This window comes from Ochotona curzoniae, unplaced genomic scaffold (assembly GCF_017591425.1).
Source record: "Ochotona curzoniae isolate NIBS_2020 unplaced genomic scaffold, NIBS_Ocur_1.0 contig_64, whole genome shotgun sequence".
Lineage (NCBI taxonomy): Eukaryota > Metazoa > Chordata > Mammalia > Lagomorpha > Ochotonidae > Ochotona > Ochotona curzoniae.
The window spans coordinates 7722660-7748130 of record NW_024466502.1 but is presented as its reverse complement, the minus strand read 5'-3'; the positions used below and the strand labels follow the sequence as shown (position 1 = coordinate 7748130).

Genomic DNA, 25471 nt, shown 5'->3' with positions numbered 1-25471 from the left:
TCAGACTCTACATGAATGCCCAAGGCAGTTTAATAGCTTATTTGAAGAACATTTTCCCAATAGGCAACAATGGTGGCACGTAGTCATGCCTTCTGCTGGACAGACAACTGTGTGCAGGCCACACGGGTGGACGGAACAGCTGTTCCTGCCCTTCTTCCAAAAGAAGCTGAAATTCAAACTGAAGTCAACGAGAGGCCATCATTGACCCTTGCAGAATACGAAGAACTGATGATTTATCATGTTTCAGAAAAGCACACCTTATAAACTCCATAGAAATTCTAATTTAAGAGGTGGGTTTGGTGCCACAGTTGGTCGCTTGGGATGCTGCATTCACATCAGAGTCTCCGGCTTGAACGTGGCTCTGCTCCAAGCTCAGCTTCCTGCGCACGTGCGCTCCGGGAGGCAGCAGGTGACAGCGGTAATCACTGGGTTCTGCCGCCCAGGACTCGGATGGAGCTTCCAGCTCCAGGGTTTGGCCTGGCTGTCCCAGCTCTGGCAAGTATTTGGAGAGTTAACGGAGGACTTGAGTGCTCTTGCTCTCTTTCAAATTATTTCCTGAATTTATTAAAACTGATTAGTCTAAATTTTACTATGTTCCTATTTTTATTTCTCCAAACATCTCTGTCAACAAATAAAATGCTCATAATTTTATGAGCAGAATTTATAAAACAATAGCCTGTGTATTTTGCAAGCACATCAAAAGCCAACCAAAATTCTATCTTAGTCACCAATAGCAAACCACTCAAGTTTCAAATTTATGTTGGCCTTATTCCAATTTTAAAAATTTTATATTTTATAAATTTCCACACTTCCTGCAAGTTGCCCCAGGAAGGTCACCATTGAATCTGTTGCTGAATTGAAATTCCTAAAGATGAGAAGGAAAGCTAGGAGCGATGCCCGGTCTTGAAGTTAATGGTTCAGTCATCACAAACATTTATGTGAACTCATGTTTGAATCCTGTCTGTGTCAAACTTTCACATACTTATCATTATATTTTCTTCTGATTAAGTCATTGGAATAATCCCATGCTTGGCTATAGGATTCTACACGTGGCCCTAGGCTATGAATCCAGTTCTCTTTTCTCAGCAATGATGAGAAGGTTTCGGGTACATCTTTATCTTTCCTATTTCTCCTGCCAGCTCATTTTTACAGGCTCCTCGTCAACTCCAAGGAGACTCCAGCCCCACATTTGGCATGTCATAGCACCTGTTTCTGCCATAAGACACTGATCTCAAAAAAAAAGAAAAAAAAAACTTTCTTTAGGAAATGAAAATGCTTTGCTATCAAATCCTATTCCTGTTCCCATAATTGCCTCAGGTTGCCATCCATTACTGAGGAGGGATCTAAAGCTGTGCTAGTTAATGCTACTGAAGACACAGCTAAAAACTCTTTCCCTAGGCCTTAAAAGAAATTCAATTTAAAAGAAAAACTGCATGAAATGAGTCAATCCTGCTTGCTTCGAAGCTGTGATCAACTGTGAAACCCATCATGCACCAATTTCTGATCTGGAAACTCCTGGTGGTAGGCTATAGAACATGGTGCAACTCAGCAACGCAGACTCCGGGACAGCAACAGAAAGCAGACCAAGCTGCTACCTAGCAACACGGACAGCTGTAACGCCATCACCACAGCCTAGCTTAGGATCTAACTCCAAACACTTTTTTTTTTAAAGTTGATGTTAATTTTCACAGCAAAATCACAACTGTATTACATCTACGGAGCACAATGATGATGTTTTGATCTCAGCATACTATGCTGAATGATTAGATCAAGCCGGTATATCCATTGTCTCACTTAACATTTTGTGTTCATATATATTTGAATTTATCCTTAGTTATTTTGAAATATTCATTATCATTCAACCTGAAACTTGCTTTTCCTATCAAGCTGAAACCATAAACTCTTTGACCACAAACTCCCTCCTCTCTCACTGTCTCTCTTTCCCCGCCAACCCACAAAGTTTGATAAGCAGTATTGCACTGCCGTCTTCTATGGCCCCATACGTAAGTCTGGCCATACCATCTTAAGTCTATTCCATGCCTGACTACAACACAAAACGTCCTCCACTTCATCCATGCTGTGGCAAATGACTGGATTTTGTGATTTTAAAACTCATGATTTAAAAGCCACACAAAGAAGCAAAAGAAAGTTGAGTAAGTTTTTAAAGAATTGGGCTGTACGGTGTTTCATTTCTAGTCTGGATATTTTTATGAGAATATAAAAATAAAATAAATTGAAGTCTTGCTTAGAGCTAACGGCAAAATGGCGTTGACAGGTTTTCCTGCTTATGTGTGGGGCATTATAACAGTAATACCAAACTGTAAATTGAAAGAGAAGTGTAGTGAGTGAGTGGTTCTTGAAATGAATCCTTAAACCTATAAAAACACTGCTTGTGATCAACATTATTACCATGAAGCCAGTGCACTACTCTCAAATAATAAATTAAGAATCACATATGTGTGCATAATATTGGGTAGATTTTACAAAACTGGGAAAGAGAAAAAATGAAACATTCCATCACAACTATTATGTCTCAAGCACCAAATATTCTGCCAACATGGATGAAGTTCTTCGTGATGAACCCTATTTTTAGGATAATGAGCTTGAACAATATTCAGGGTGCAAGAGGTCCTCGCATATTTCTTCGGTGATACTCATTTCCCAGGACTGAGTATGGCATGCAGCTAACACAGTGTACGACAGCAGTGACTCCAGGGCTGCGGGTTCATAGCACGCTTCTGCATCTAATCCCAATCAGTTAGACAGCTGATGGGCCAATGTTAGGTTCAGCCTGCTGGCACAATGCCCTATTCTAGCAACATCAGCAAGTTTCTGACTTGGCTTTAAAAAAAACAGCAACATTAAGCTAGTTTCTTGTGCTGTTGGAGACAGAACACAACTACTTCCTTATCTGGAGACTTTTCTCCGTTCTTCACTTCCCACCCATTGTCTTCCACCCACACAATCTCTTTTTTTCCATTTTCATATTCACTCATGGCAGAAGCTAGACATATTCTGCAGCCTACATACACTTAAGAAATAAAACAGAAACTGCCTACAGAGTTTCTTCCACACATTTGTCTCTTCCTTCACCCACACAGTTACCCCTCTTACTCACTGCTTCCTTCAATTTTCCCTCCCTACATTTGTATCGATTCACTGCTTTTTCTGTTTTAAACGTTGCTTTTATATAATTTAATCATTTCACCGCACTCACATTATTAACCCTTTTCATTCCCTTCTGTTCTTTTTTATGTCCTCTTCTTTATAAATGTGTCCTGTTATTATAGTATCCGTTTAAACATGTCATGACTGACGCCTTTGGCAAATAGACACTAGCACCTACTCTGGGCTGGGGCATGGTGCTAGGTATAAGGGATAAGGGATAAATATGACACAATGTCCTCTCCTCCCTTCACTGTACGTTTTATCAGTGACCTCATAATGTAAGAAGAAGAAGAGACAAGAAAACAACGATGAATGCTACATGGCTAGTTCTTGCAAGGTGAACTACATTAAGTCTAACTTCTTCCACCACAAACCACTCTGACTGTTGGGTAAGCATCTTGCCTGGTGATTAGAACACTGGGACACCCACATGGTCTGGGCTGGAATCTTAGCTCCCCCCTCAATCCCTGCATTCTCTGATGCACATCCTCAGAGACAGGCAGTAATTATGCAAGCGCTTGGGCTCTGCCACCCAAGTAGGAGACCTGGACAGAGTTCCTGGCACCCAGCTTCTGCCACATTGTAATATAGGGTCTTTGTGGGCATCTAGAAGGTTGTTTAGCTGTCTGTCTTGGTCTCTCTCTAAATCAACAGGAATAAATAAATTTTAAAGGATATCAATGTTAAGTCTTCTGTTTAAAAATACTTTTTAAAAGTCTAGATTTTTATACAGGTTTTCTAATCACGTAAAAAGGCATTCAAATATATGTTTGCTTATTTTAAAAAATGTTTAAAACTATTTGAGAAAGAGAGGGGAAGAATATTCCCATTTATCGCTGTACTATCAAATGCTTACAATGTTCAGGGCTTAGGCCCTGCTAAAAGCAGAAGCTGGGAACTGAGCCTGGGTCTCCCCTGGTTGGCAGCAGGACCTGACTGCTTTGAACAGTCAGCATTGCCTCCTGGCCGCTGTGATAGCTGGAAGCTGGAATGGTAAGTTCACTGGGCCCCAAGCCCAGGTATTTTGTTATAGGAAGAGGTATCCCAATCTGAGTTTCCCCACTAGGCCAAGTGCCTGCCTCTACCTCTGCTAACATCATTCAGTCATTTGTATCTAAATGGTAAAGACTACAATGTGTGGAGGCCAAATCAGGTTGGACAGCATTTTCACAATCTTAAAATTTAAAAAAAATGATTAATGTGGATTGTATGCATTTATAGGATATAATACATTGCACTTAATGCATAATGTGTTGAATAAATCAGTTTTCAATGAAACTAAAAAAGCAATATTTCTCTTGAGAAAAAAATGAACTTTCTTTTAAAAAAAGATCTTCCATCCACTGAGTCATTCCCCAGGTGATCACAACAGCAGCATCTGAGCTGACCCAAAGCCAGGAGCCAGGAGCTTTTTCCAGGTCTCCCACACAGGTGCGGGGTCCCAAGACCTTGGGCTGTCCTCAACTGCTTTTCCAGGCCACAAGCAAGGAGCTGGACTAATTTGTAATAAAAGAATTAGCAAATCAAACCTTACAGTATATAAGAAGGAATATGGCATGACTAAATTAGCTATACTCCAAAATTAAATATTGGTTTAATATTCAAAAATTAATTGTGCAGCTTACCATGTCAGCAGAATAAAATAAAAATGCATATTCTAACTTCAATATTTCAATGACAAAAAATACGGTACACATTATTGATTAGTAATTGTAATATTGAAATGTCCTTAGTTTTAAATTTTTACAACTAGCATTATACTTACTGGAAATATTGAGAGCTTTTCTAAGACTGCAAATAAAATGCCAATAGCTACTCTAACCACTAAAGTAAGAATATAAGTTGACCCCTACCCTCCTAGAAAACAAAATATTAAATTGGGAAAGGTCAACAGAAGCAGAAGAAAAAAATGAGGTAAGTTCCACAATAATTTAAATTCTGATGTAGAAAAGCAACCAATTCCTTTGAGATGTATTCATTAAGTACTAAAACACGAGATGCAGTGTAGCAATAGAAAAAAAAATGCTAATCTCAGAAAGTGGTTATCATAAAGTTACTTCCCAAGAGTATTTCGGAAGAAAAATAGGGAGTGAAAATGAGGTTAGTACTTTTTTTTTCCTGTCAACTAAAAATATTTTTGAATGAATGATTCACTCACATGATGCTAAAATAAAAATTATATTAAAAGGTTGAAAAATAAGCTTTTTCTTTCAACAAAATATTGTGTATTACCACATGGTGTCTGTTCCCAATCCTAACACATTTTTAAATATAAATGATATACATTCAACTGCTTACCAATTAAGAAAAACAATAATTAGGACAGCCATATCTAATGCTTTGGAAGTTGACATTCAGACAGTGAAACTGCACTAATGCTTTGGAAGCTTACTGCATTCTCTCCTGTTTTCTGAGAGCCTTGCATATACTGCTTACACTAAAATCACCTGAGAAGAAAGTCTCTATCCTGGCATACTCACATCCCATCACGGGGCAGAGGGACAGACAACAAGCACACTCTGCGGTGCTCAGGACATTGTGTTGCGGCATCAGAAGTCACACAGCACACACTCACCATGCACCTGAACGACACCAAGCAAAGACAAGCAGCATGCAGAGCGGCTTCTTACGTGCCACACATTTAACTAACGCCTTCACCAAGCCGCTCGTTTAATTTTCTTGACAACCTCAGGAAGTGTGTGTCACTGTAATATCCACTTAAAAGAATGAACCAAACAGTGTATACGAGTCACATAACCAAGATTATTCATAAGAACATTCACTTAGCTGTCATTTGTCTACATTTCCTTTGCACAAGCACATACACACTCTGAAAAAGTCCTGAAGCGCCGAAGTAGCAGTTTCCAGTTCTTCGAACTCCATGCCCTTTATATACTCAGTGGGTTTGTAAATGCATATAAACATTAAAATGTTCTTGAAGATGAATGACTACTTATAATCTCCTCTGAACTTAATAAAATGTTTTACATTAACTTGCTAGGATTTGTATCAAGAATTTTTCTTTCTGTGATTTATAGAAGAGTGCCCATAAACCAAGCCAGCAATTCCTGCTCCAAGTCTGAATACAGAAGGAGCAATAATTCTGCCCCTCCCAATCTTGAGATGCTGAAATGCCAAAGCTGTAACTGTTGTACCTCTAATTGCACACTCCAAATGGCCCTGTAAATGTCCTGGGGCCAGCATCCCTTCGGTTTCTGGCTGGTACCACTCCTTTCCTTACGTGATACATCAACAGGGATCAGCCTCATAAGAAAAGCAAAGGGTTCTCCCTATACCGAAAGTACTATCCTCTAGTATCTAAGCCACTCTAGTATCTTGACATTTTCATCAAAGTATTACCATTTGGCCATTCTGAGGTGGTTTTCTAAATGTCTGAATGTGTTCAATCTACTCTCCCGTCATGTACATTTTTCCATCCAGCATGACTTGAAATCTGCCTTTTACAAGTTGGATGGACCAGTACTGAGAAAACACAAAGTGTAAGTACATAAACACTCAAATTCACAAATATCCTTGTTCATCACTCAGATGAAAGTGTAATTAACAGAAAAACTTACCCTGGCTTCGTGTCATTTACTACACAGTGGTAGGTAAATGTCCCGAACATTTGAACTCCTAAAATTCCATAAAGAAGTAGAAAGAAGAGCAAGAAAATGGAAACACTCCATATTTGCTCTCCTGATCGCCTGGGAAAAAAGAAGTAGGCCAAATTGATAAAATGGGCATTATTTTCACAAACTGCCCCCTGCTCCCAACCTAGGCAAAAGCAGTGCTTACTTTAATATATTTGTAATTCTGGTCCTTGGCAGCTCAAATCGGAAATAAATCCGGAATGCTCGGATCATAATGAGAGGCCGGGGGATCCGCAACATGCCCCATGGTGACATCTGATCAACTATATCAGCAATTTCAAATACCTACAAATCAAGATGCAAAGGAACAAGTTTAGATCTTCCCCTTAGCATTGCTTATAGTCTTGGGTTATGCAGATAACAGTAGAAGGAAGTTTTCCCTGGACCTAGAATCTGCATTGCTTTCCAACAAAATTAAGCTTCTTCTGCATACAATTTGATGTTGGAACAAATATACAAACTGATGGAAGTGATATTAATCCTGTTCATTTTCCATCCAGCTCATTCAGGCACAGTGTTCATTACAAAACGAGTGTAACGTAGGTAGTAGAATAAATACGCTGCATCTTCCTCATTACCATTTGTTGACAAAGCTTTTTTTAATTTTTAGAAAATCAGTAATGGAGTGTTAAAAATATTATGACAAAAGACAATTTTGTCATCTACTGACAGGGAAACTGATCATTAGGAAACTTATCTAAAACAGTGGCTATTAAGTGGAAGGCATTAGTGTGTGGGATGCACTCAGATCACTGGAGAGATGAATGTTATAAAGATAAGGAAGGACAGCTTATGAACAAACACCAAGAAGAGCCGGCAGAATGGACTATGAACTTATTCATTCTGAATATTTAATGAGTAGATGAAAAATGCTCTAGATTCGCCATGTAATATATCTGTCATCAACAGATTGTACATGTAAACAATTGTTACAGAGGTTAGATCTCGTGTTTTCTTCTCAAGAGCAAATCAAATAAAAAGTATAAAGCTACTTTGGTAAATTAAGTGCAAAATTATGCCTAAAAGAATTCTTGGGAAGAAATCCCTCCCCTTATGCTGTATCAGCAACTAGTATTTTATGTTGACCAACATGTATCCTACTTATAGCTACTAAGTTGCTTTTAACTAGGATTTAGTTACCCAATAGACTAGAACTTTGATTTCTAAATTTCATGTTTATGTCATAAATTCAGAAGTATCTCCTACCATTTTCTTTATTTCAATGAATATAGTTTTAGAGATGCTTAAGAAAAGATAATTTCCTAGAGCACTGCTGTCCAATAGCTACTGAAAAATGCTTGCAACTGTAAGCAACAATAATTAAAATTAAACTTTTCTGTCAACATTTGAAATAAACATAATGCTGCAGAGTATTATATAATAACATTTGATACATATTCTTCAACTTCTCTCTTTAAAGCTTCAGTAAAAACTAATACTCATTTTGGAGACTCTCCATTTCAAAACATTTCGAAAATGTTTCAGTACCTGTAGCACCAATGAAACCCAGAGGCAGAAGACCATAAATCCATCAAAAACACACCAGCGATCTTTCACATAGGAACTATCCCCCTACAAACAAATTTAGAAGGCATTATCAGGTGATCAAATATTAAAAATAAACATCTCTGGTGAGGATACTGACCTATGAATCCAGCAATGGCAATCTGCATTTTCTGTATCATAATGGAACAGCTTTTCAAAAGGAAGACTTCAAATGTTTCAAAGGGCACTACTCAAGAGGGAAGCAACTGCAGAACCTGGGTGTTAAATTTTAAAATAATGGGAAGGAGAAATCCCCTGTTTCTCTGGCCCTGTCACATGTGCTCCACCTTCTAAGAACCCAGATCATCCTTTTGAAAGGCTAGCTGCCAGCCGGGTTTGAGAACCCACAATAATCAACATCAACACAAAAGTCCTTAATGGGGTTGATCAATCCCAATTGAAGAACAAATTAACCAGGAATTCTCTGCAAACTAAAAAAAGAAAGTGAAAATATTTTCCTTAATTTTCAAAGAGAACATATAATGACCTTAATTTTGACATTATTCATACAAAAGACAGATAAAGAAGATACTCTGCCTTTATTGTTTTAAATAAGGAATATATTTGTATCATTTGGATGTATATTTGAATAAAGTGAAAATATTAAAAAAATTCCCCTTGGATTAATAAAATAATATGAAACATTCATGAGATTAGAATTACGAATCTTAAATTGAAAGGTGTTTTTCCTCTAAAGACTATCTTGGTAAACCACTAGTTCTACAGTTATCTATATAACTGGGCTCTAAATCCTGTCATAGGCAAAATTAAAATTAAACTCTGATTGAACCTGCTAAGAAAACAAATAGGCACAGGTTGCCAGGATTTTAATGAAATTGGAAAAATATCTTGCAGGATATTTAGGAAACTAAAATAACTTCTGTAATTTTCCACTATAAGTAAGAGATGAGTTATCAAACTATTCCTTTGAGAAGTTTTCAGAAATAACTAATTGTTTACAAAACTAATGGTATTAAAAAGTATCTCATGAAAGTGATCAGAACCAGACACAAAGTCTAGAGTGACTTAATAAATGTAGTTAAGTACCCATTTCACAGAAGAGCAGGAACAACGTCTTGTTAAGACACACACCCATACCACTACCCACACTCTTGTAGAAAAACAGGTGTAAACGCATTCCACTTATGCTTAATGGCAGGATAATTTCTATACACAGCTATAAAAATGGTAGAGAAGATGAGAAGATCAATTCAATGGAGAGTTGAGGAAGACACTATGATAGTTTGCCCTCAAAAAGCACTTACAAGTGGCAAGATCATCAACCAAACTTAGCGACTCATAAATATGAAAACACTCAAAAGAGATATGGAAGCAAACAACGTGGGTTGGTTTTGGTAACAGGGAAAATGACCCTATTAACTTGTCGTGTTTATCAGGAGGTGATTCATAGTGAAGGAGGACACAAGTACTGTTTTAGAATACTGCCAGGTTGATACAGGCATTAACACATACACACACAAAACATGCAACAATAAAGGATGTTAAGTTGTTTTCAAAATTTCTGGGAGCATTTTTTTTAATATAAGCACATATTTCACTTGTAGAACACACAATTAATTGGGTTTCTGAGTGAGTCTTCACATAGAGTCATAATCTATATATACAATTCAACCTAAAATGGAGCTTTTGCTGAATCCAATTTTGTTCCAGGTTACAATTAATTACCTAAAGTGTAAAATACATACCCTGTGAATATTCTATGTCAGTAAGTGTTATGAAGGAAAATAAAAATGCATATTTTCAAACTGACCTTCATAAAACCTTAAAATATGGTAGAGATTATTTATGTACATTGAACAAAAAGAGAAAGAAAAACACTTAATTTTAAAATTACACATTGTGGTGACCTTTTAAAAAATGCAAAGGATTCCAAACACAAAAGTTGAAATGTTATGGGACACAGAAGAGAACATTTTGAAAGTTGGAACAATTAATAACTAAATGTTAGACAGGAAAAATAGAAAATATATATTATTGAATACAGAGCCACCCCAATTGGATGAGCTTATAAATTTTCAAAACAGCATTGATACTTTATTTCTTTTATTTACTTGTTGTTTCACTTACTTAAAATTGAGACCTTCTAAGTCTGCCGAAGTCTTGGCCACACCTTCGAGTGGGTGGCACCGATTTCCCAACTGGTTAAGAGACCACCAATGGAGAACCGTTACCTATGGGTTCCCGCCCAACAAGGAGGGGTCAGGAAAGGCTAAAAAGCGGAAGACCTTCCCTCAAACCTTTGGTGTCTCTCCCTCTCTCCTTCTGAGAGGCACCTTACCTCCAGGCTTATGGGCCAATCTGAAGTCAAGCTCCAGGAGCTTCTGGGTTTCTCATGCAGGTCCAGGGACACCAAGGCCTGAGCCATCCTCTACTGCTTTCCCAGGCATGAACAGGGAGCTGGATTGGAAGTGGAGCAGCAAGGACACAAACCAGTGTCCATAATGGATGCCAACCAGGCCTGCTACACTACAACACCAGCCCCAGAAATGCTATATATTTTTATTAATATTCAGTAGAGCTATATTATCCTCCAAGGCTTAACTTTTTTTTTTTCATTTTAAAACATCCCAAATCCTATCTTTGGGGATTTTTTGTTTTTGAGAGAAATATACAGTACATTATCATTGATCTATGGTCACCTACTATGGAATAGGACCTCAGAATTTCTTAAACTTTATTATGCTTTAGCATAGCTTCATTAATCAACTTTTTCCCCAAGTCTCCTCCTTCTTTCCTCCTTCTTTTCCTTCCTGACAACCTATAATACCCTTTCATATTGATCATTCAGAAAGATGCCCCTAACACCACATGACAAAGAGCTGAAAAAGGCTTAACATCATAGACTAAGGTTCTGCCCGTATGATCACGAGAGGACAAAGGTGATCACCATTGGGATGCGTCCTAGATGAGAAAAGTTCACCTAAACCAGACTTGCCACCCAGACAGAAACAGACTTGGCTTGTATATTTTTTGTGCCACAATGGAGTTTTCAATTCAATTGAATTGGTAGGAACAAGCACTGCTATCATATTAATCATTGCCAATGATCATTAAACAACAGTAAGCTTAAATATCTTTCAGTAATAAAAAGGAGTACAGACTAAAAACTGGCAGTTTGAAATATAATCTTAGATTACATTTTGTGTCTGAAAGTTTTATTAAATAATTTCTTTGCACATATATTTTCAAAGCTGTAACCATAATTAAATGAAATTTGCTAAGACTGAATTCGAAAGTATTTGTAGATCCTTTAAAATCCTACTGTTAATGCATGAACTGTAATATTTGTAAGCCATTAATTGTTTTTTTCCCTGCTTCCAGGAAAACTTAACAGAGATGATTTCCCAGCAGTAATTGAGTCATTTAAGTAACTCAAGTAGGAAAGAAAGGTTTTAATTTGTTTGTTGCATCAACAAGAAATAGAGGGCAGAGTGTCTGAGCTACGGGCAAAAAGGAGCTGATTGCTGGTGAGCTGTCATTCAAGAGCCATCTGTTGAGTTTCATAAAGGTGAATACACAGATGCTGCCAATCAGTTACACAGTGAAAGGGAGGAACTTCAAGTGCCATTCAAGAGTCTCACAAGCAAAGAAACCAAACTTATTCACAGGGACATATTTATAGTCACAAAAGAATATGTTCTGGGATAATTGGGTGAGCACATGATTGGTTGTCCCACAGGCCCACAGCCCATGTTTCACTGCCTCTTAGCATTATTATTTATTACTTCAAGAGTGCTCTAAGGATATGTGCTACCTCTACCTCGGTCTACTGCCAGATGAAATATAGACAACCTAGAACTGTCGGCAGAATTCTCAGTATGAAAGACATGGAATGCTCCACAGCAACCCAGCACAACAACCCCACTCCACAACAATACATCATCCAGATGGCTTACTTTTACCTCTAGGGATTCAGGGAGCTAGAACGCTTCTGGGAAAAGGAATTAGTGGGGAGGCAATTAGAAGCAGATTATTGGGAAGTTGGAATTCATTGGAAGATGATTTCAAGTTTGGAGATATTGGAAATCCTTAAGACACACAAGTCTTTCTAACAACAACAATAACGTGCGTAAGGGCAGCTCTTGCTGATAGGACTCACTGCTTCCATTTCTCTCTCCAGCTATGCATCCAGCATCTTACCTCCAGAGCAAACTTCTCAAACATAAATCAGATTGTGACACTCTCACATTAAAATCCCCAATGTGCTTAACTGACCACAGAATGAAGTCAGGTCTGGCAGAGTGTGCCAGTGCTTCCACAATGGTCCATTGCACTCCCAGCTGCTCCAGCTGCTCCTTGTGCATTCCACACCTGATTCCTCTGACTGTTTAAGCATTCTCTAAAACGCCAGACTGCTCCACGCTCAGCATCTTGGCCTTTTCTCTATGCAACTCTTCATTGGCCTTCTTTTGGCCCCTTGCTGGAGACCTCACCTACTTATCATTCACAGCAGCACATCAATTTCCCCCTTCTTTATGCCTTCTGTAGGCTCCTCAAGCATATTTTCTCCTTTTTTTGTGGATAATCCCGCCTCCCTTTATGTTTGTACAGGTCACTATAAAACACCTGCACAAAACACTGGCCTATTATACATTACCTGGATTCTTACTCTACCAATATTGGAAACCTATTTGGCCCTCAAGTCACTATAAAACTAGACGAGCAGCTATAATGAATCTGTATTTGTACTTGGGAAGACATCTAAGTTGTCCATGAATCCCTCCAAAGATTATATATGAATATGAGTAATCTCTACCATTCTCCTTTGGGCTGCATCGTTATGCCACTTACCTGTTTAATAATGGTACATCACTAAATTCTTCCCGGGTTTCTTTAGGATGCATCTTGCAATCAATGCAGTAATTGCAATGTTAAAATCAAAATATAATTAACAGCATTTACAATTTTTATAGCCCTGTGAACCTACCAAATGATGTTATTATCTTCTTACCATTGCTGACATCAGCAATTCCATGAAATACGGTAGACAGTAATTTAATATGTTATTTTCTTTCTATTTACAAAATGTTTTTTACACAAATAATTGTATAAAATTATTTATATGGTAAACTTAAATAACTGAGTAGTGTCCTAAATAAATTTTTATCATGCAGAAATACACCATTTGGATTATTACATAGCTGATACAGGGCGATTCCATGATATAGGTACCATTCAAATTAGTGGAAATAGTCTCTCACTTTCTGTCACTGTATTCATAGAAATGTTTTTCAGCATCATACTTTATGTAGAAAATGATGATTCCTGTGTATGTGCAATTCATCCCACAAAGTGGCCAGGAATTTCTTTGACCAGAGGCTCTGCTTGGTCTTGTCCATTTCCCTTCTCCCATGGCAGTTAAGAGTATATTTTCAGTGTTTAACAAACAGTGGTCAAATAATTAAATGAAATGGTAAGAATTATGCATGAGCTTTAGAGTAGAATATTCTGTTGTATTTGCGTTGCACTCTATAGCACCTTAAGTTACAAATATCTTAAATGTTTTACATTTATCTACAACCCTTTAAGATACCAGGAAACCAATAGGTCAATATAAGTACTGATCAATGCTGCAAAGCCACAGCTCCTATGCTTTTGTTTTGAAAAATAAAGATTCTGGGCTTATTGTACATAATTTCATAAATATTATGTTATCTATTATGTATGAAATTAATGTAGACTGTACTATTACCAAAATAGGGCAGGTATAATTTTAAGGAGCTATATGTGATGGATGGGCAATGGTGTTCTGATTTGCTTCTATAAGAATGTTATCATGTGCTACTACAGTTTTACAGAAACACTCCTTCACAAATAGAAGGCCGGCATTTCCTAAGCCACTGCCCTCTGTACACATGAACTCACAATCTCGTCCACACAGAAGACAGTGAAGCCTGGGGTGGCTCATTTAATATCTAAATCAGACCACTCCTTGGAAACATCCCAGTTAAAAGTCAAGATACATCAAGTATTGAATATCTGTAAAACTGTATTTCAAACAATGTGAAATGTATCCTGATGATTAAAATCCAATGTAAATATTCATATGGCCCATGTGTGAGTATGGACAAACACAAGCGAGGTCCTATAATTGAACCAGCTCAGCACATACGTACAAATCAGTCTGGTGTAAAGATTGAATCAAAAATATATATAAGAAGTAATTTCAGTGCTGTTAGAAAATGAAGGTAGAAAAATAGCAAATACAAGTTTGTTAACAGACAGCTGCTTACTGAAAGTCTAAAAAACTAACAATGAGGGCATAGCTATTCTAACTTAGGCAACAGAAAAAGTCCTCAGAGATCTCCATATGGACTGGTATATTTTTACTATAACTTACCATATATATTTTTTCCTCAGGTAACTTTAAAATTAAAGCAAATTTACAAATAAAAAATACAAAGATGTTAAAATTAACAATGTAAATTTAATGTGACAGGTGATACTTTGATAAAACTAATGCTGATTAAAATTTGTTTTTAATGTGATAAGGTAATTTCAACCTAAATTTAGTCTTTCATCAAACATATGTTTGAGAAGTATGTGACATAAAAATGATAAAATTATGACTTGGATTTCACATTGTAAAAGATATCAGTGGGCTCTACTACAAAGGATAGGAATAGATAGTGATGGTGAAAAGTGAGAACACATATGCAGACCTTAGTTCAGGATACTCAGACCTCATATTTAGCCACACTGAATATCTTTTAACTAGGTATGCAGTTATGTAGATTACTCCGCAACAACATTAGCAATTCAACACTAGTGGGCCTGTTGCTGTGGCGTACAGGGTCAAGTTGCCGACTTCAACATCAGCATCCCATATGGGTGCTGGGTAACTTCCTGGCTGCTCCACTTCTGACCAATTCCCTGTTCATGTGTTTGGGAAAAACAGAAAATGGCCCAAGTACTTGGGCCCCTGCCATCTGCCCAAGTGACCCAGATACAGCTCCCGCCTCCAGCTTCCTTCTGGGAAGCGAATCTGTAGATGAAGATCTCGCTTCTGTTTCTCTCTCTTAGTAACTCTTTCAAGTAAGTAAGCAAGGAAATAAATAAAAAATATTTTTGAAAAGAACAAGCCAACATCTGTATTACATTTTCAGTAAATTAAATATATATATAAACATATCTGTTTTTAATTCCTTTATATTGAAAGCAAAGAAAATACTTTTGCCTTCAATAAATAATCATCCAAATAGTCATGGAAAAAGAAAATGCTGGATAGTTTATAGGAATATTGTACAGCTTTTTGAAAACAACTTGGTCATAGCTTTTTTCCTTATTAACTTATTGCTTGAGTTAGTCATATTTAGGTATCTCAGATATTTGTTCATTTAGTGTTCTCTAATTCAGAAAGAACACATAACATTTGTATCAAGTTTGCCTCTGTTCTATGAGACTACGGCACAATGTGTGCCCATTGTGCCAAGCCCCTTGCTCAGAGTGCCATACTACCATATTTTTAATGTTCTGTCATCCCACCTATTAGCTATATTTCCAGTAAACTAGACTCTTCTTGCTGTTTTATCAAGCACCTTTTCAGTGAATTATTAAGCTTTTATTATCTAATGTAAATTTAAACATGGTATCTCAAAAAAACAAACAAAAGATAAAGGGAGAAGGAAGGAGAGTGAGAAGGTGAGAGTGGAGGGGAAGGGATATCATTATATTCTTGAATTGTATCTACAAATCACATTGACTGAGTCAAAAGTTAATCAAAAGTTAAAAATAAAATTTTAAAAGTTCTAAGAATTTAAGGCACAAATGTTTCATTGCAACAAAATGTTGTGTGTTCATATTTCATTTAAAATTATAGGTGTGGGCCTGGTACAGTAGCCTAGGGGCTAAAGTCCTTGCCTTGTACCCGTCAGGATCACATATGGGTGCCGGTTCATGTCCACTGCACCCATGTGGGAGACCCGGAAGAAGCCTCTGGTTCCTAGCTTCGGATTGGCTCAGCTCTGGCCATTGCAGTCACTTAGGGAGTGAATCATTGGACGGAAGATCTTCCACTCTATCTCTCCTCCTCTCTGTATATCTGACTTTCTGATAAAAATAAATGAATGGTAAAAAAAATTACAGAAGGTGGACACCTGCGTTTGAACCCTAAAAAAGTCAGTACTTGGTGGTTTGAGTCATAAACTGCGCCACCCAGAATCTGCCGATTTTTCAGTGCACTGGATGACCAATACACATAAGTGCCAGGGTCATCCAAGGCCATTGTGAGCCACAGAATAGCAATTGGGGCTGGACAAGGTCCAGGAACGTTGCCTAAAAGATACTTCAGCACTGGCCCAACACCAACTTTCACCTGAACTGACCTCCTGAGACAGCTGCTAACTGCCTGAACTTAAACTTATTCAAACCCAGCACTTGGAAGACTGGGACAAATTTGAAATCAGCCTGAAATGCACTCTTCATGGTTATGGTGATGGCCCTTCCTCCTGCGATCAGCAGAAATCACTGGTGGCATACTGACAGAGACTTCCGAATGCAAACCTGAGGATACATAACTGCATCCGCAGAAATGTGCCTCAGAGAACTTGCGATTGCAGGGGAATGGAAAATGCAAACGAACCAGAGCAACAGCAACTACCGCCACGAGAACACAGGCCGCCACAGTGCTCCTTTCCAGGAGACCAGATCCATGGGGGGGAGGAGGGAAGACTCCGAAATGGGTAACAATAGACCGGTTAAGATGCGCTGTGCAGTTCAGTACACTCACCTTGACGATCCCCCGGATGTGCATTTTTGCTATCATCTCTGCCGTGTAAAGAAACATCAGGAGAGTATCCAGCGTGAAGGTGACATACTGCAGGGGAGGGTAGTGCTCGAAGGTCATGGGCGTGTTCATACACACGGAGATGACGCTGATGATGGCACAGATTCGCAGCAACGAGTGGACCCACTGCAAGGATGGCGCCCGTTATCATGCGCTGCAGCCAACTGTATGACAAACTCTGTACAATACCGAATATGAGCTCAGACTATCTCACAAATGTGCAGGGAAGAGGAAGCCAGTACCTGCGAACATTTTCACCATTTACATAATGTGCTAAGTATTTCCCCATTTACATTGCTTCCCTTTGAAAACAGCTTGTGTCCCACGCGGACACATGGGGTCTTAGGAAACCTAAAAGGCATTCCTTTGGTCAGCCATTAGTAAAAGCCAATGCCAAGATCTGAAGCTGGTCAGACTACCCCAAACTTTGTCAATTTCTAGAGTATCAAGTCACAATACAGAAAGATTCTAGTTCAATTATAATATATGCTGGAAATTGACTCATAAAGAAACCGGAGTTACCCACTTTGACCATTTTGTTTTCCTGTAGGACCATCATCGAGAATGTGGAACCATATTTCCTTCACTGAGCTTCCCTAGTAGTTAAGCACGATAGTTTATCACTTCGGGTCCCAAATACTTTTTATGAAGGACTTCATGTATAGCACTTCCAACATAAAAGGGTTTCTATTTGTATTGAAGTAAAATCTTGCACAAAGATATTTTTAAAAGTCTAGATTCACCCTACATTTTTGAAAGCTAATAAATGGCATCTTCTCTTTATTCTGCAGAGCATATATTACCCATATGTTATATAGGTAGTTCTTCCAAGATTAAAAAGCAAGCTACTGTGTTTTCCTAGCAGCTTATCCACAGATTGAAGATTTTCCTTAACCCTAAAAAGATGAGGAATCAAAAAGATGAGTAGATGTAGGTGTGTTTGTATATTTATATATTCACACCACATAATTATCCACATAAAATATTTCATTATGAAAACTGGTAGCCTGGGTAAAAACTGTTTCATTGCATCTGCATGCCAGATGCATATAATTAAGATTACAGAATTAACCAGTACACAATTCTTAAACATAATTAAAATATTAACTTATCTTGCATAGATACACAGATATGTTTATTTGTTTTTAAAAAGATTTTTTAAAAAGTTTCATTGAAGGGAAGTGTTACAGAGATATATGGAGTGGAAGGAGAAAAAAGGAAGGTTCAACCTACAAATGGCCTCGCCAGCCAGATCTGGGCCACGCTGGAGCCAGGAGCAGGAATGCCATGTAAATCTATCTCGTGGCAGGGGTCCAGTCATTGGCCATCTTCCTGTGTTTCCCACATGTATTAACATGGTGCTGGACTCTTGTGGAAGAGCCAGAACTCAAGCTATAGCTCTTATGGGAAGCTAGAGTAGCAGGTAGCAGTTTTGCCAGCTATGCCACATTCTATATTATACCCCAGTTCCAAAAAAAGCAAAACAAACAAACAAACAAAACCAGAAGAAAGACTGTGAGACTGTCAGCACTTAGAGGGGACTTAGGTGCTTCTAGGCTAATGAGTGGGTTATAATGTTTATCTGAAAAGTTACAGTATTTCATGAAGGCATACTGCTGCTAATTCCATGCCACTTACATTCCTGAAGCTGCAATATATTTTGAGCATATATTTAATGTTTTTTGTGTGATTTAGAGACATTAAGAATCAAGGGGTGCCAGGTGTTTTGAAGAATTGAACTTGCATTATTTTTAACATATTGTTTACTCAATACTATGTCAATTAATTCCATAACATTGTATATTGATGGTGAGGTTTTGTTGGGGCTTTTAACTGACCGGAATTTTACTCTGTTAGCTCTACCTTCAGACCAGAGAAGGTCTCCCCAAGAAGTCACTGAATTTATCTGGACAATAAGATGCTGGACTTTATGCTAGGTATATGCTTGCAATGAAGGAAGCTCAACTGAACTTGAACTGTGGTTATACAGCAAGGTGGAGGAATCCACTATGGGGGGAGGGTTGTGGGAGGGGTGGGGGGAATCCCAGTGCCTATAAAACTGTATCACATAATACAATGTTAATAGCAATTAAAACAAATAAATAAAACTTAAAAAAAAAGAATCAATGGATGAATTTATCCCTGCCTGAACACCTACAATACACAATCTAATAACGCAAAAGGCTATAAAAGGTGAGTTCTTCTGGACCAATTGTCTTTTGAATTTGAAGGAAACATTAAAACCAAGCATTAATGACTTCAGTAACGCTATGGGGTCACTTCCACAAAGCCGTCTTCTGCAGAAGCTCTCCAACAGCTCTCCGTGGGTAGACACACACAGAAGTAGCAACTGCTTTCTTCCCTGGTCCGTTCAATTTCATGGACAGGGAGAATCAGCCCACTGTCCAAGAGAGCATCCGGGCTCTGACCCATAACCATTCTGCAATATGTATTAGAAGAGTACATATTCATATGTAATACACACTGTTTGTCTAGAGTTGCAAAATAGCAGAAGTGGAAAGCAAGGAGGGCCATGCTGCCTTCAGTGAGTGGTGAAGACAGGCAGGGGCATGGGGATGGGCCGGCATCTTGGCCGGCTTTAGTACACAAGGAGGATCTGACTACCAGGGGAGTGAGGAAAGTGTCTTCCAGGCCAGGCAAGTCCCTGGGCAAAGGAAATCAATGTGAACAAGCCAAGGATCCTGGGACAGCACTGATGTTGCCTGAGTGCACAGTATATGTGAAAAAATGAAGGACTCTGGCTGGGCAGGCTAGAGCCATAGTACAAAAAGCCATGAATATCATATCAACACATTTACTTTACAATAGAGCAAATAGGGAGCTTCTAGTGATTGGAAAGCAAAAGGAAAATAGAATGCACAGACATAATGGAGAGAAATGTGTGCCAGGCTGGGGAATTAGCCTAGAGGTTAGAGGACAAAACACTAGAGCGAGCCAGTATTTCCTCTAGCAGTTAAGACACCCAAGTCTCCTGTGGAGTATCTGGGTTTGATTCCTGGCTAGGCCCCTTAACTCCTGCTTCTTCTGCCATTATAGATCCTGGGAGACAGCAGTGCGATGGATCAAGACCCCAGTGGCGGAGGACCAGCTTGTCCTCTCAGCTTCAGCAGTGGCCCCGCTGCAGCCCAGGAAGCAGGTTTTAGGAGAATTGGAGCAATCGAGAAAGCTCTGTGTGTCTGCCCACCTGCCTAGTTTCCTTCGCCAAAAAATAGATTTTTTTAAAGTTTTGAAAAAAGCAAGAAATAGGCTGAAAAAGGACAGGAGGAGCCCAGGCAGATGCTCCACTCCAGCCAGGGGGAGACGAGCAGTGCAAGAGGTCTGCAGGTTATGTCTCTTCCATCACTTCAGCGTCTACTGCGAGCTAGCTGCTGAAAACGTTCCTACTTTGTTCTGTAAAGCTGAGCTTCCAAGAATAATGAATTTGCCATTTCCCTTTAGTTCTGGTTGCTATGGTGTCTAGTAAACAATGACACCCAGCACAGCTGACCTTCCTCTCAAGTTCTCATCAATTTAATTAGCCATAGAAGGTGACTACCTTCTGCAGAGCCACTATGCACTATCTCATTAACCTTTGCTTTTATCCAATGCTTGCAACTCAGGAGACCTTTAATTTAAAAAAAAAATGCTTATCATCTCACAGAGTCAGACATGCCGAGGCCAGTGAAGCAGAGGACGTTGCACTGGAACACACTGCCATCTCTGTAGTGTGCACCTCTGAGCAGAGGGAGCAGGGACGTGGACCAGACCGCCTGGCCTATCTTCCCACATTCAGTCACTCACGGGGCACCCATCAATTTCATCAAATTGTTCTCAACTTCTAGGAACCAAGACTCCCCCATATTCTACTACTGCAGCTCAGTGAGACATTTCAAAGCCAATGTTCTGCAATGTTTGAATTAATGAATCCCTCACGTCAGCTGGTGCTTCCCTCTACTTCAAAAAAGAAACTTACTGGCTTGTTAATCCAGAGGATGTCTGCGTTGTCTGAGAGAGATTCGTCAGGACCGAAGTCAGTAACTGGCTGGGCCTCCACCCTGGAGCTCTGCTTCCTTTTCAGCATGCTGCAGTTAGCTTTGGGGGGCAAGTGGAAAGCCAGAATCTGCACAAGAAAAGAGAGAGTTGTATCTGTCACTGCAACCATCTTTATCCCTAACAACCCCATCCCCCACTTATCTTTATGCATGTGTAGCTCACTCATGTGGTCTACTCTATAGTGGACAATAAATGCATGAAAATAGACATGTTAAAAATGTGAGGCAAAATTAATATTCATGAAAGCTTGAGGCCTTTATTTCCTCAGAATCCAATGCCATTAACGGCTGGGTAAAACACTTGGTCCCTGAGGCCAATATCCCCACAGCAGTCTCCATCTAAATGTGTCCTATGCCAGAAAACAGTTGACTAATTCAAATGAAATGCAGTGATTGATCGTGGAATTTCCCCTTTTGCTATTATGACGCTCAAAGTCACCTTTCACTCTAATGTAGTTCCATGTTCATCTCCCAGTTTTCTAAGGGGATATGGGCCAGAGGCAATTACAGCAGGATTTCCTCTGAATGAAGTTGTCTTTAATAAGTGCAGTGATGATTTAAACCCCTACAGGTAGAGTGAATAAGTCTTCCATCAAATTCCCCTAAAGATAGAGATGATGCACTGGCTTGCCCCTAAACTTCCACAACCCTGAGCCACCTGTCTCTGGATGCTTGGAGGTCCCAACCATCTAAGGAAGCATGTTATGTGTCAGTCCCTCAGAATCTAATGAGTAAATAAGTGCAGTACAATGTGATAAAAGATGTTATTTGAATAGATGGTGCCTGATTACCTTTGAGAGCACATTAAGACTTCTCATTTGGCTAATACCTGAGCTGAATGCTCAAGAAAGAGCTCATGTCTTTGAATTTATATTACATTCATAGTAATCAGAAATACTTTGCTTAACTTCCAAAATGGGCTTAACAAATAAAACATCTAGTCTTTGTATGTATGCATAATAAATTGCAGTCTGTGGCAGGTAATAACTTGACCAAGCCCACTCAATGCAAACCTGAAATTTCAAACAAGCGCCGTGTGTTGATGGAACATAAAGAGCTGCATTTCCTGGTGCTGAGCTGAGACTCTTCAGGGGGATGTGTAAAGGCAGGTAACAGAGAACAGCACTCCTTGCCAGACCAGGAAAGCGCAGTTCTGACACTGGCTAGGTGTATGGGCTATGTCTGGTGCATTATAGTTCTAGGTGAGAAACCTACCCAAGGACAGTGGGGGCTTCTCAGTTTTCAGTGGAGTGCAAGAACAAGAATGTGTTTGCAGCAGGTGAAATACACACAACTGCAAAACACAGGAAGTTCAGAACCAAGCAGCTCTGGGTGGGCGTTCCTGCATCTCCACCTCTGCCTCCTGCTGTGTGATTCTGCTTCACCAGCATGTGTGCCCCCACCGCCCCTTCTTAACCCAACAGGAATCACGCGAATTGGCCCTAAGGTGTGCTCAGCATGTCCAGATGGATATTGCTCTGGACTGGGTTTATCAGAGGCTTCGCAGTAGCTTGCACTAATTAATTTTAATGTACATAATTGGAGCTAAGGACTCTTGACATCCTTAGAAATGTGTGCAGAATATCCAGATGATGTCAGTTCTCTGCTATCCTGTGAGGAGCAAACACCTGCTGGCCTCAATCTGAGATGCTTCTTGAATGACACTCTCCTAGGGCTCTAGGTGAAATCTTTGGGAAATCCTTCACAGTGGTACAAAACTGAGGAAGAAAGACAAGAGCAGTTTCACAGCGTAGCGAAGAAAGAATGCAATTATTGTAGCCCTGCAAACAGTCTCCTTTTCACTAAGCTAATGAGGACTCATGGGCATATGAATTCCAGGCACCTGTTAATATCAATCTAACACCTGAAGCAAAGCGTATTTTTAATTTTTGACTTGTTCATTGAGAGAAGTACACATCAATGATTTATGTTTCTATTTTTCAGGATACATTCAGCTCTACTTGACCCATCAAAACAACACAACCATCACCAAATGGCAGCGGCTGTCATTATCCTACTTGTTGTCCAAAAGCCGCCAAATCAGAATACCCAGGAAATGACTCACTCAGACTCCAGAGATACCTACTTAATTCTTGCATAAATTAAAACCCAACAAGTAGCTTCTACGTCATGGAAATTCTGAGTGATTCAATACGAGTAAATATTGCATGAAGTAATCAAACAGTAAAGTAAATGAATTACAGATATTAGGACTCTAGAATTAGTTTGAGGCAGTTGGTTATAATAATCTTGCTATATACACAGAAGTGTTGGTTTACACCACCATTCAAATGGAGTCAACACAAGTGAGCCCTGATGATCCCTTACTCGCTGGTAGCAATCAGAAGAGATTTACTTAAGTTTCCTAGGTGAACCTAATATTTTGATAGGAAATTGCTTTGTATATCTTTGTCTTATCACTATCATATATTTATGAGTTGGGATTTTTTTTCTGAGTACTGCAATTCCCTTGACAAGATAGTGCACTAAGTTTGAAAGATCTTGCTTTCCAACAGCTTTTTCACACTTGATAAAAGTAATTGCTATTTAAATAGTTCAATACTGGGAGAGACTGGCTTAGTTACAATATGTTCATTGATAAACCTGTCACTCAGAAGCAATTAATAGCAACTCAGAAAACGTGATCCAGTTTTTGCATTCTGTGATACCAAGTTTGCCCCGTTTATCCCTTGGACACAGGTGACCACATTTAAACCTCCCAGTCCACAAGAAAGACTTTCATGTATACCTCTCCTGTCCCAGACGCTCTTGCTCTGAATGGTTAGGCTTCCCTCATATGCAGCTGAAATGACCTCAAAAGATTCTCACCACAGAGTCTCAGGAATTACTGTTCTTCGTTTCCTTTTTTCCCCACTTCATTCCACGTACTTAAAATGGGCCCTATCACTTGACCCCCGTTACAAGGCCCCTTTGTAATTCATGACACCTCATACCTGTATAAAAACTCAACTTCCCAATCATTTCAATAAACGCAGAAAAAGGAACTTGAGAAAATCAACAGCTTTCTCTGCCAAAATCTTTCAACACCATAAGTACAGGCAAAATGTACGTCACTACAACGAAGATCTTAAAAGACAAGCTCACAGCCAACATCACGCTGAAACGGGACGAGCTGAAAGCTTTTCCCTTAATATCTGGAGTAAGTCCAGGCTGCCCACTCTCCACCTAGCTAAGTACTACTACTGGGCGATCTCACCAGAACAAGTAGGCGAGGGAAGAGGAAAAAGGGATAGCAAAACTCGAAATGATGGAGTTAAATCTTTATATTCTGATGATATGACCGTATGCATATAAAACCCTAAGGAAGCTGTGAAGAAAAAACACTGGAATCAATAAACTGTTAGTGCACTACTGAACAAAATAAGAAATAAAGAAAAAGCAATAATAAAGAGCAAACAATTCCATTCAATTCCAGTAGATACATACAAACAAAATACCTGAGGAAAATTTTAATTGAGGCAACAAGGGGTCTCTACATGAAAACAACACAAGAAAGAAATTGAAGAAGACATAAAGAAGTGGAAATGTATCTTGTATTCATGGATCAAAAAAAATATTTTAAAATTTCAACCTCCCAGCAGTCTAACAGAGTGTGTCCAGTGATTCTGAAAACCTCGGCTTATTATCTTGCTTTTCATTCACCTGTTCATTTATATAACAAATATTATATATCCACTAAGTTGTCAGGTGCTGTGCTTGGCACTGAATGCAAAGCAATGAACAACAAAGGCATTCTTGAGTTTTCAAACGACCTGTTCCATTTACCCTCATGGTTCAAGGACACTGAGTCCCACAGGTCTTTACTTGCACTTCAGTTCACTTTCTTCACCACATCCAACACTCAGATCAGCTAAGTGCATCATTATTCACCATCCTTCGACCTTATCAACTATTTCAAATCCATGGTTACAATTGTGTGCTTTTCGTTGTATGCTAGAAATTCCATAGAACTTGCTCATAATTTCCCACTTTAAAGCATGAAGAAATTTTGTCTTTGGCTGCAATTTGTTATGACTTAAAGATTAAATATTTCAGAATGAATGTACAAACAGGAGAAATACTCCATTTTAGAAAAAAAAAAAAGCCCCCAAAGACAACATTAAGTCAAGATTGAATCAGTAGATGTCATTACAATTGTCAACATGTCCAACGCCTCAGATCACACCAGGATACAACTCTGATGTTTTCATGAATGCAAGTGGAATTGTTCACTTGTCGGCCCATGC

General features: G+C 38.9%; 1 protein-coding gene across 1 annotated transcript in view; it reads right to left on the bottom strand.

The window, feature by feature from the left end:
- The window catches only part of NALCN (sodium leak channel, non-selective), a 287262-nt gene that overhangs the window by 249061 nt on the left and 12730 nt on the right, over positions 1-25471 (bottom strand). Inside the window, exons 2-6 of the mRNA XM_040991012.1 lie at positions 21146-21292; positions 17116-17298; positions 8310-8393; positions 6967-7106; positions 6747-6875 (exon numbers count right to left, since the gene is read on the bottom strand). Coding sequence (XP_040846946.1) covers positions 6747-6875; positions 6967-7106; positions 8310-8393; positions 17116-17298; positions 21146-21253 — 644 coding nt within the window. The 5' untranslated portion in view covers positions 21254-21292. The remainder of the gene's footprint in view (positions 1-6746; positions 6876-6966; positions 7107-8309; positions 8394-17115; positions 17299-21145; positions 21293-25471) is intronic.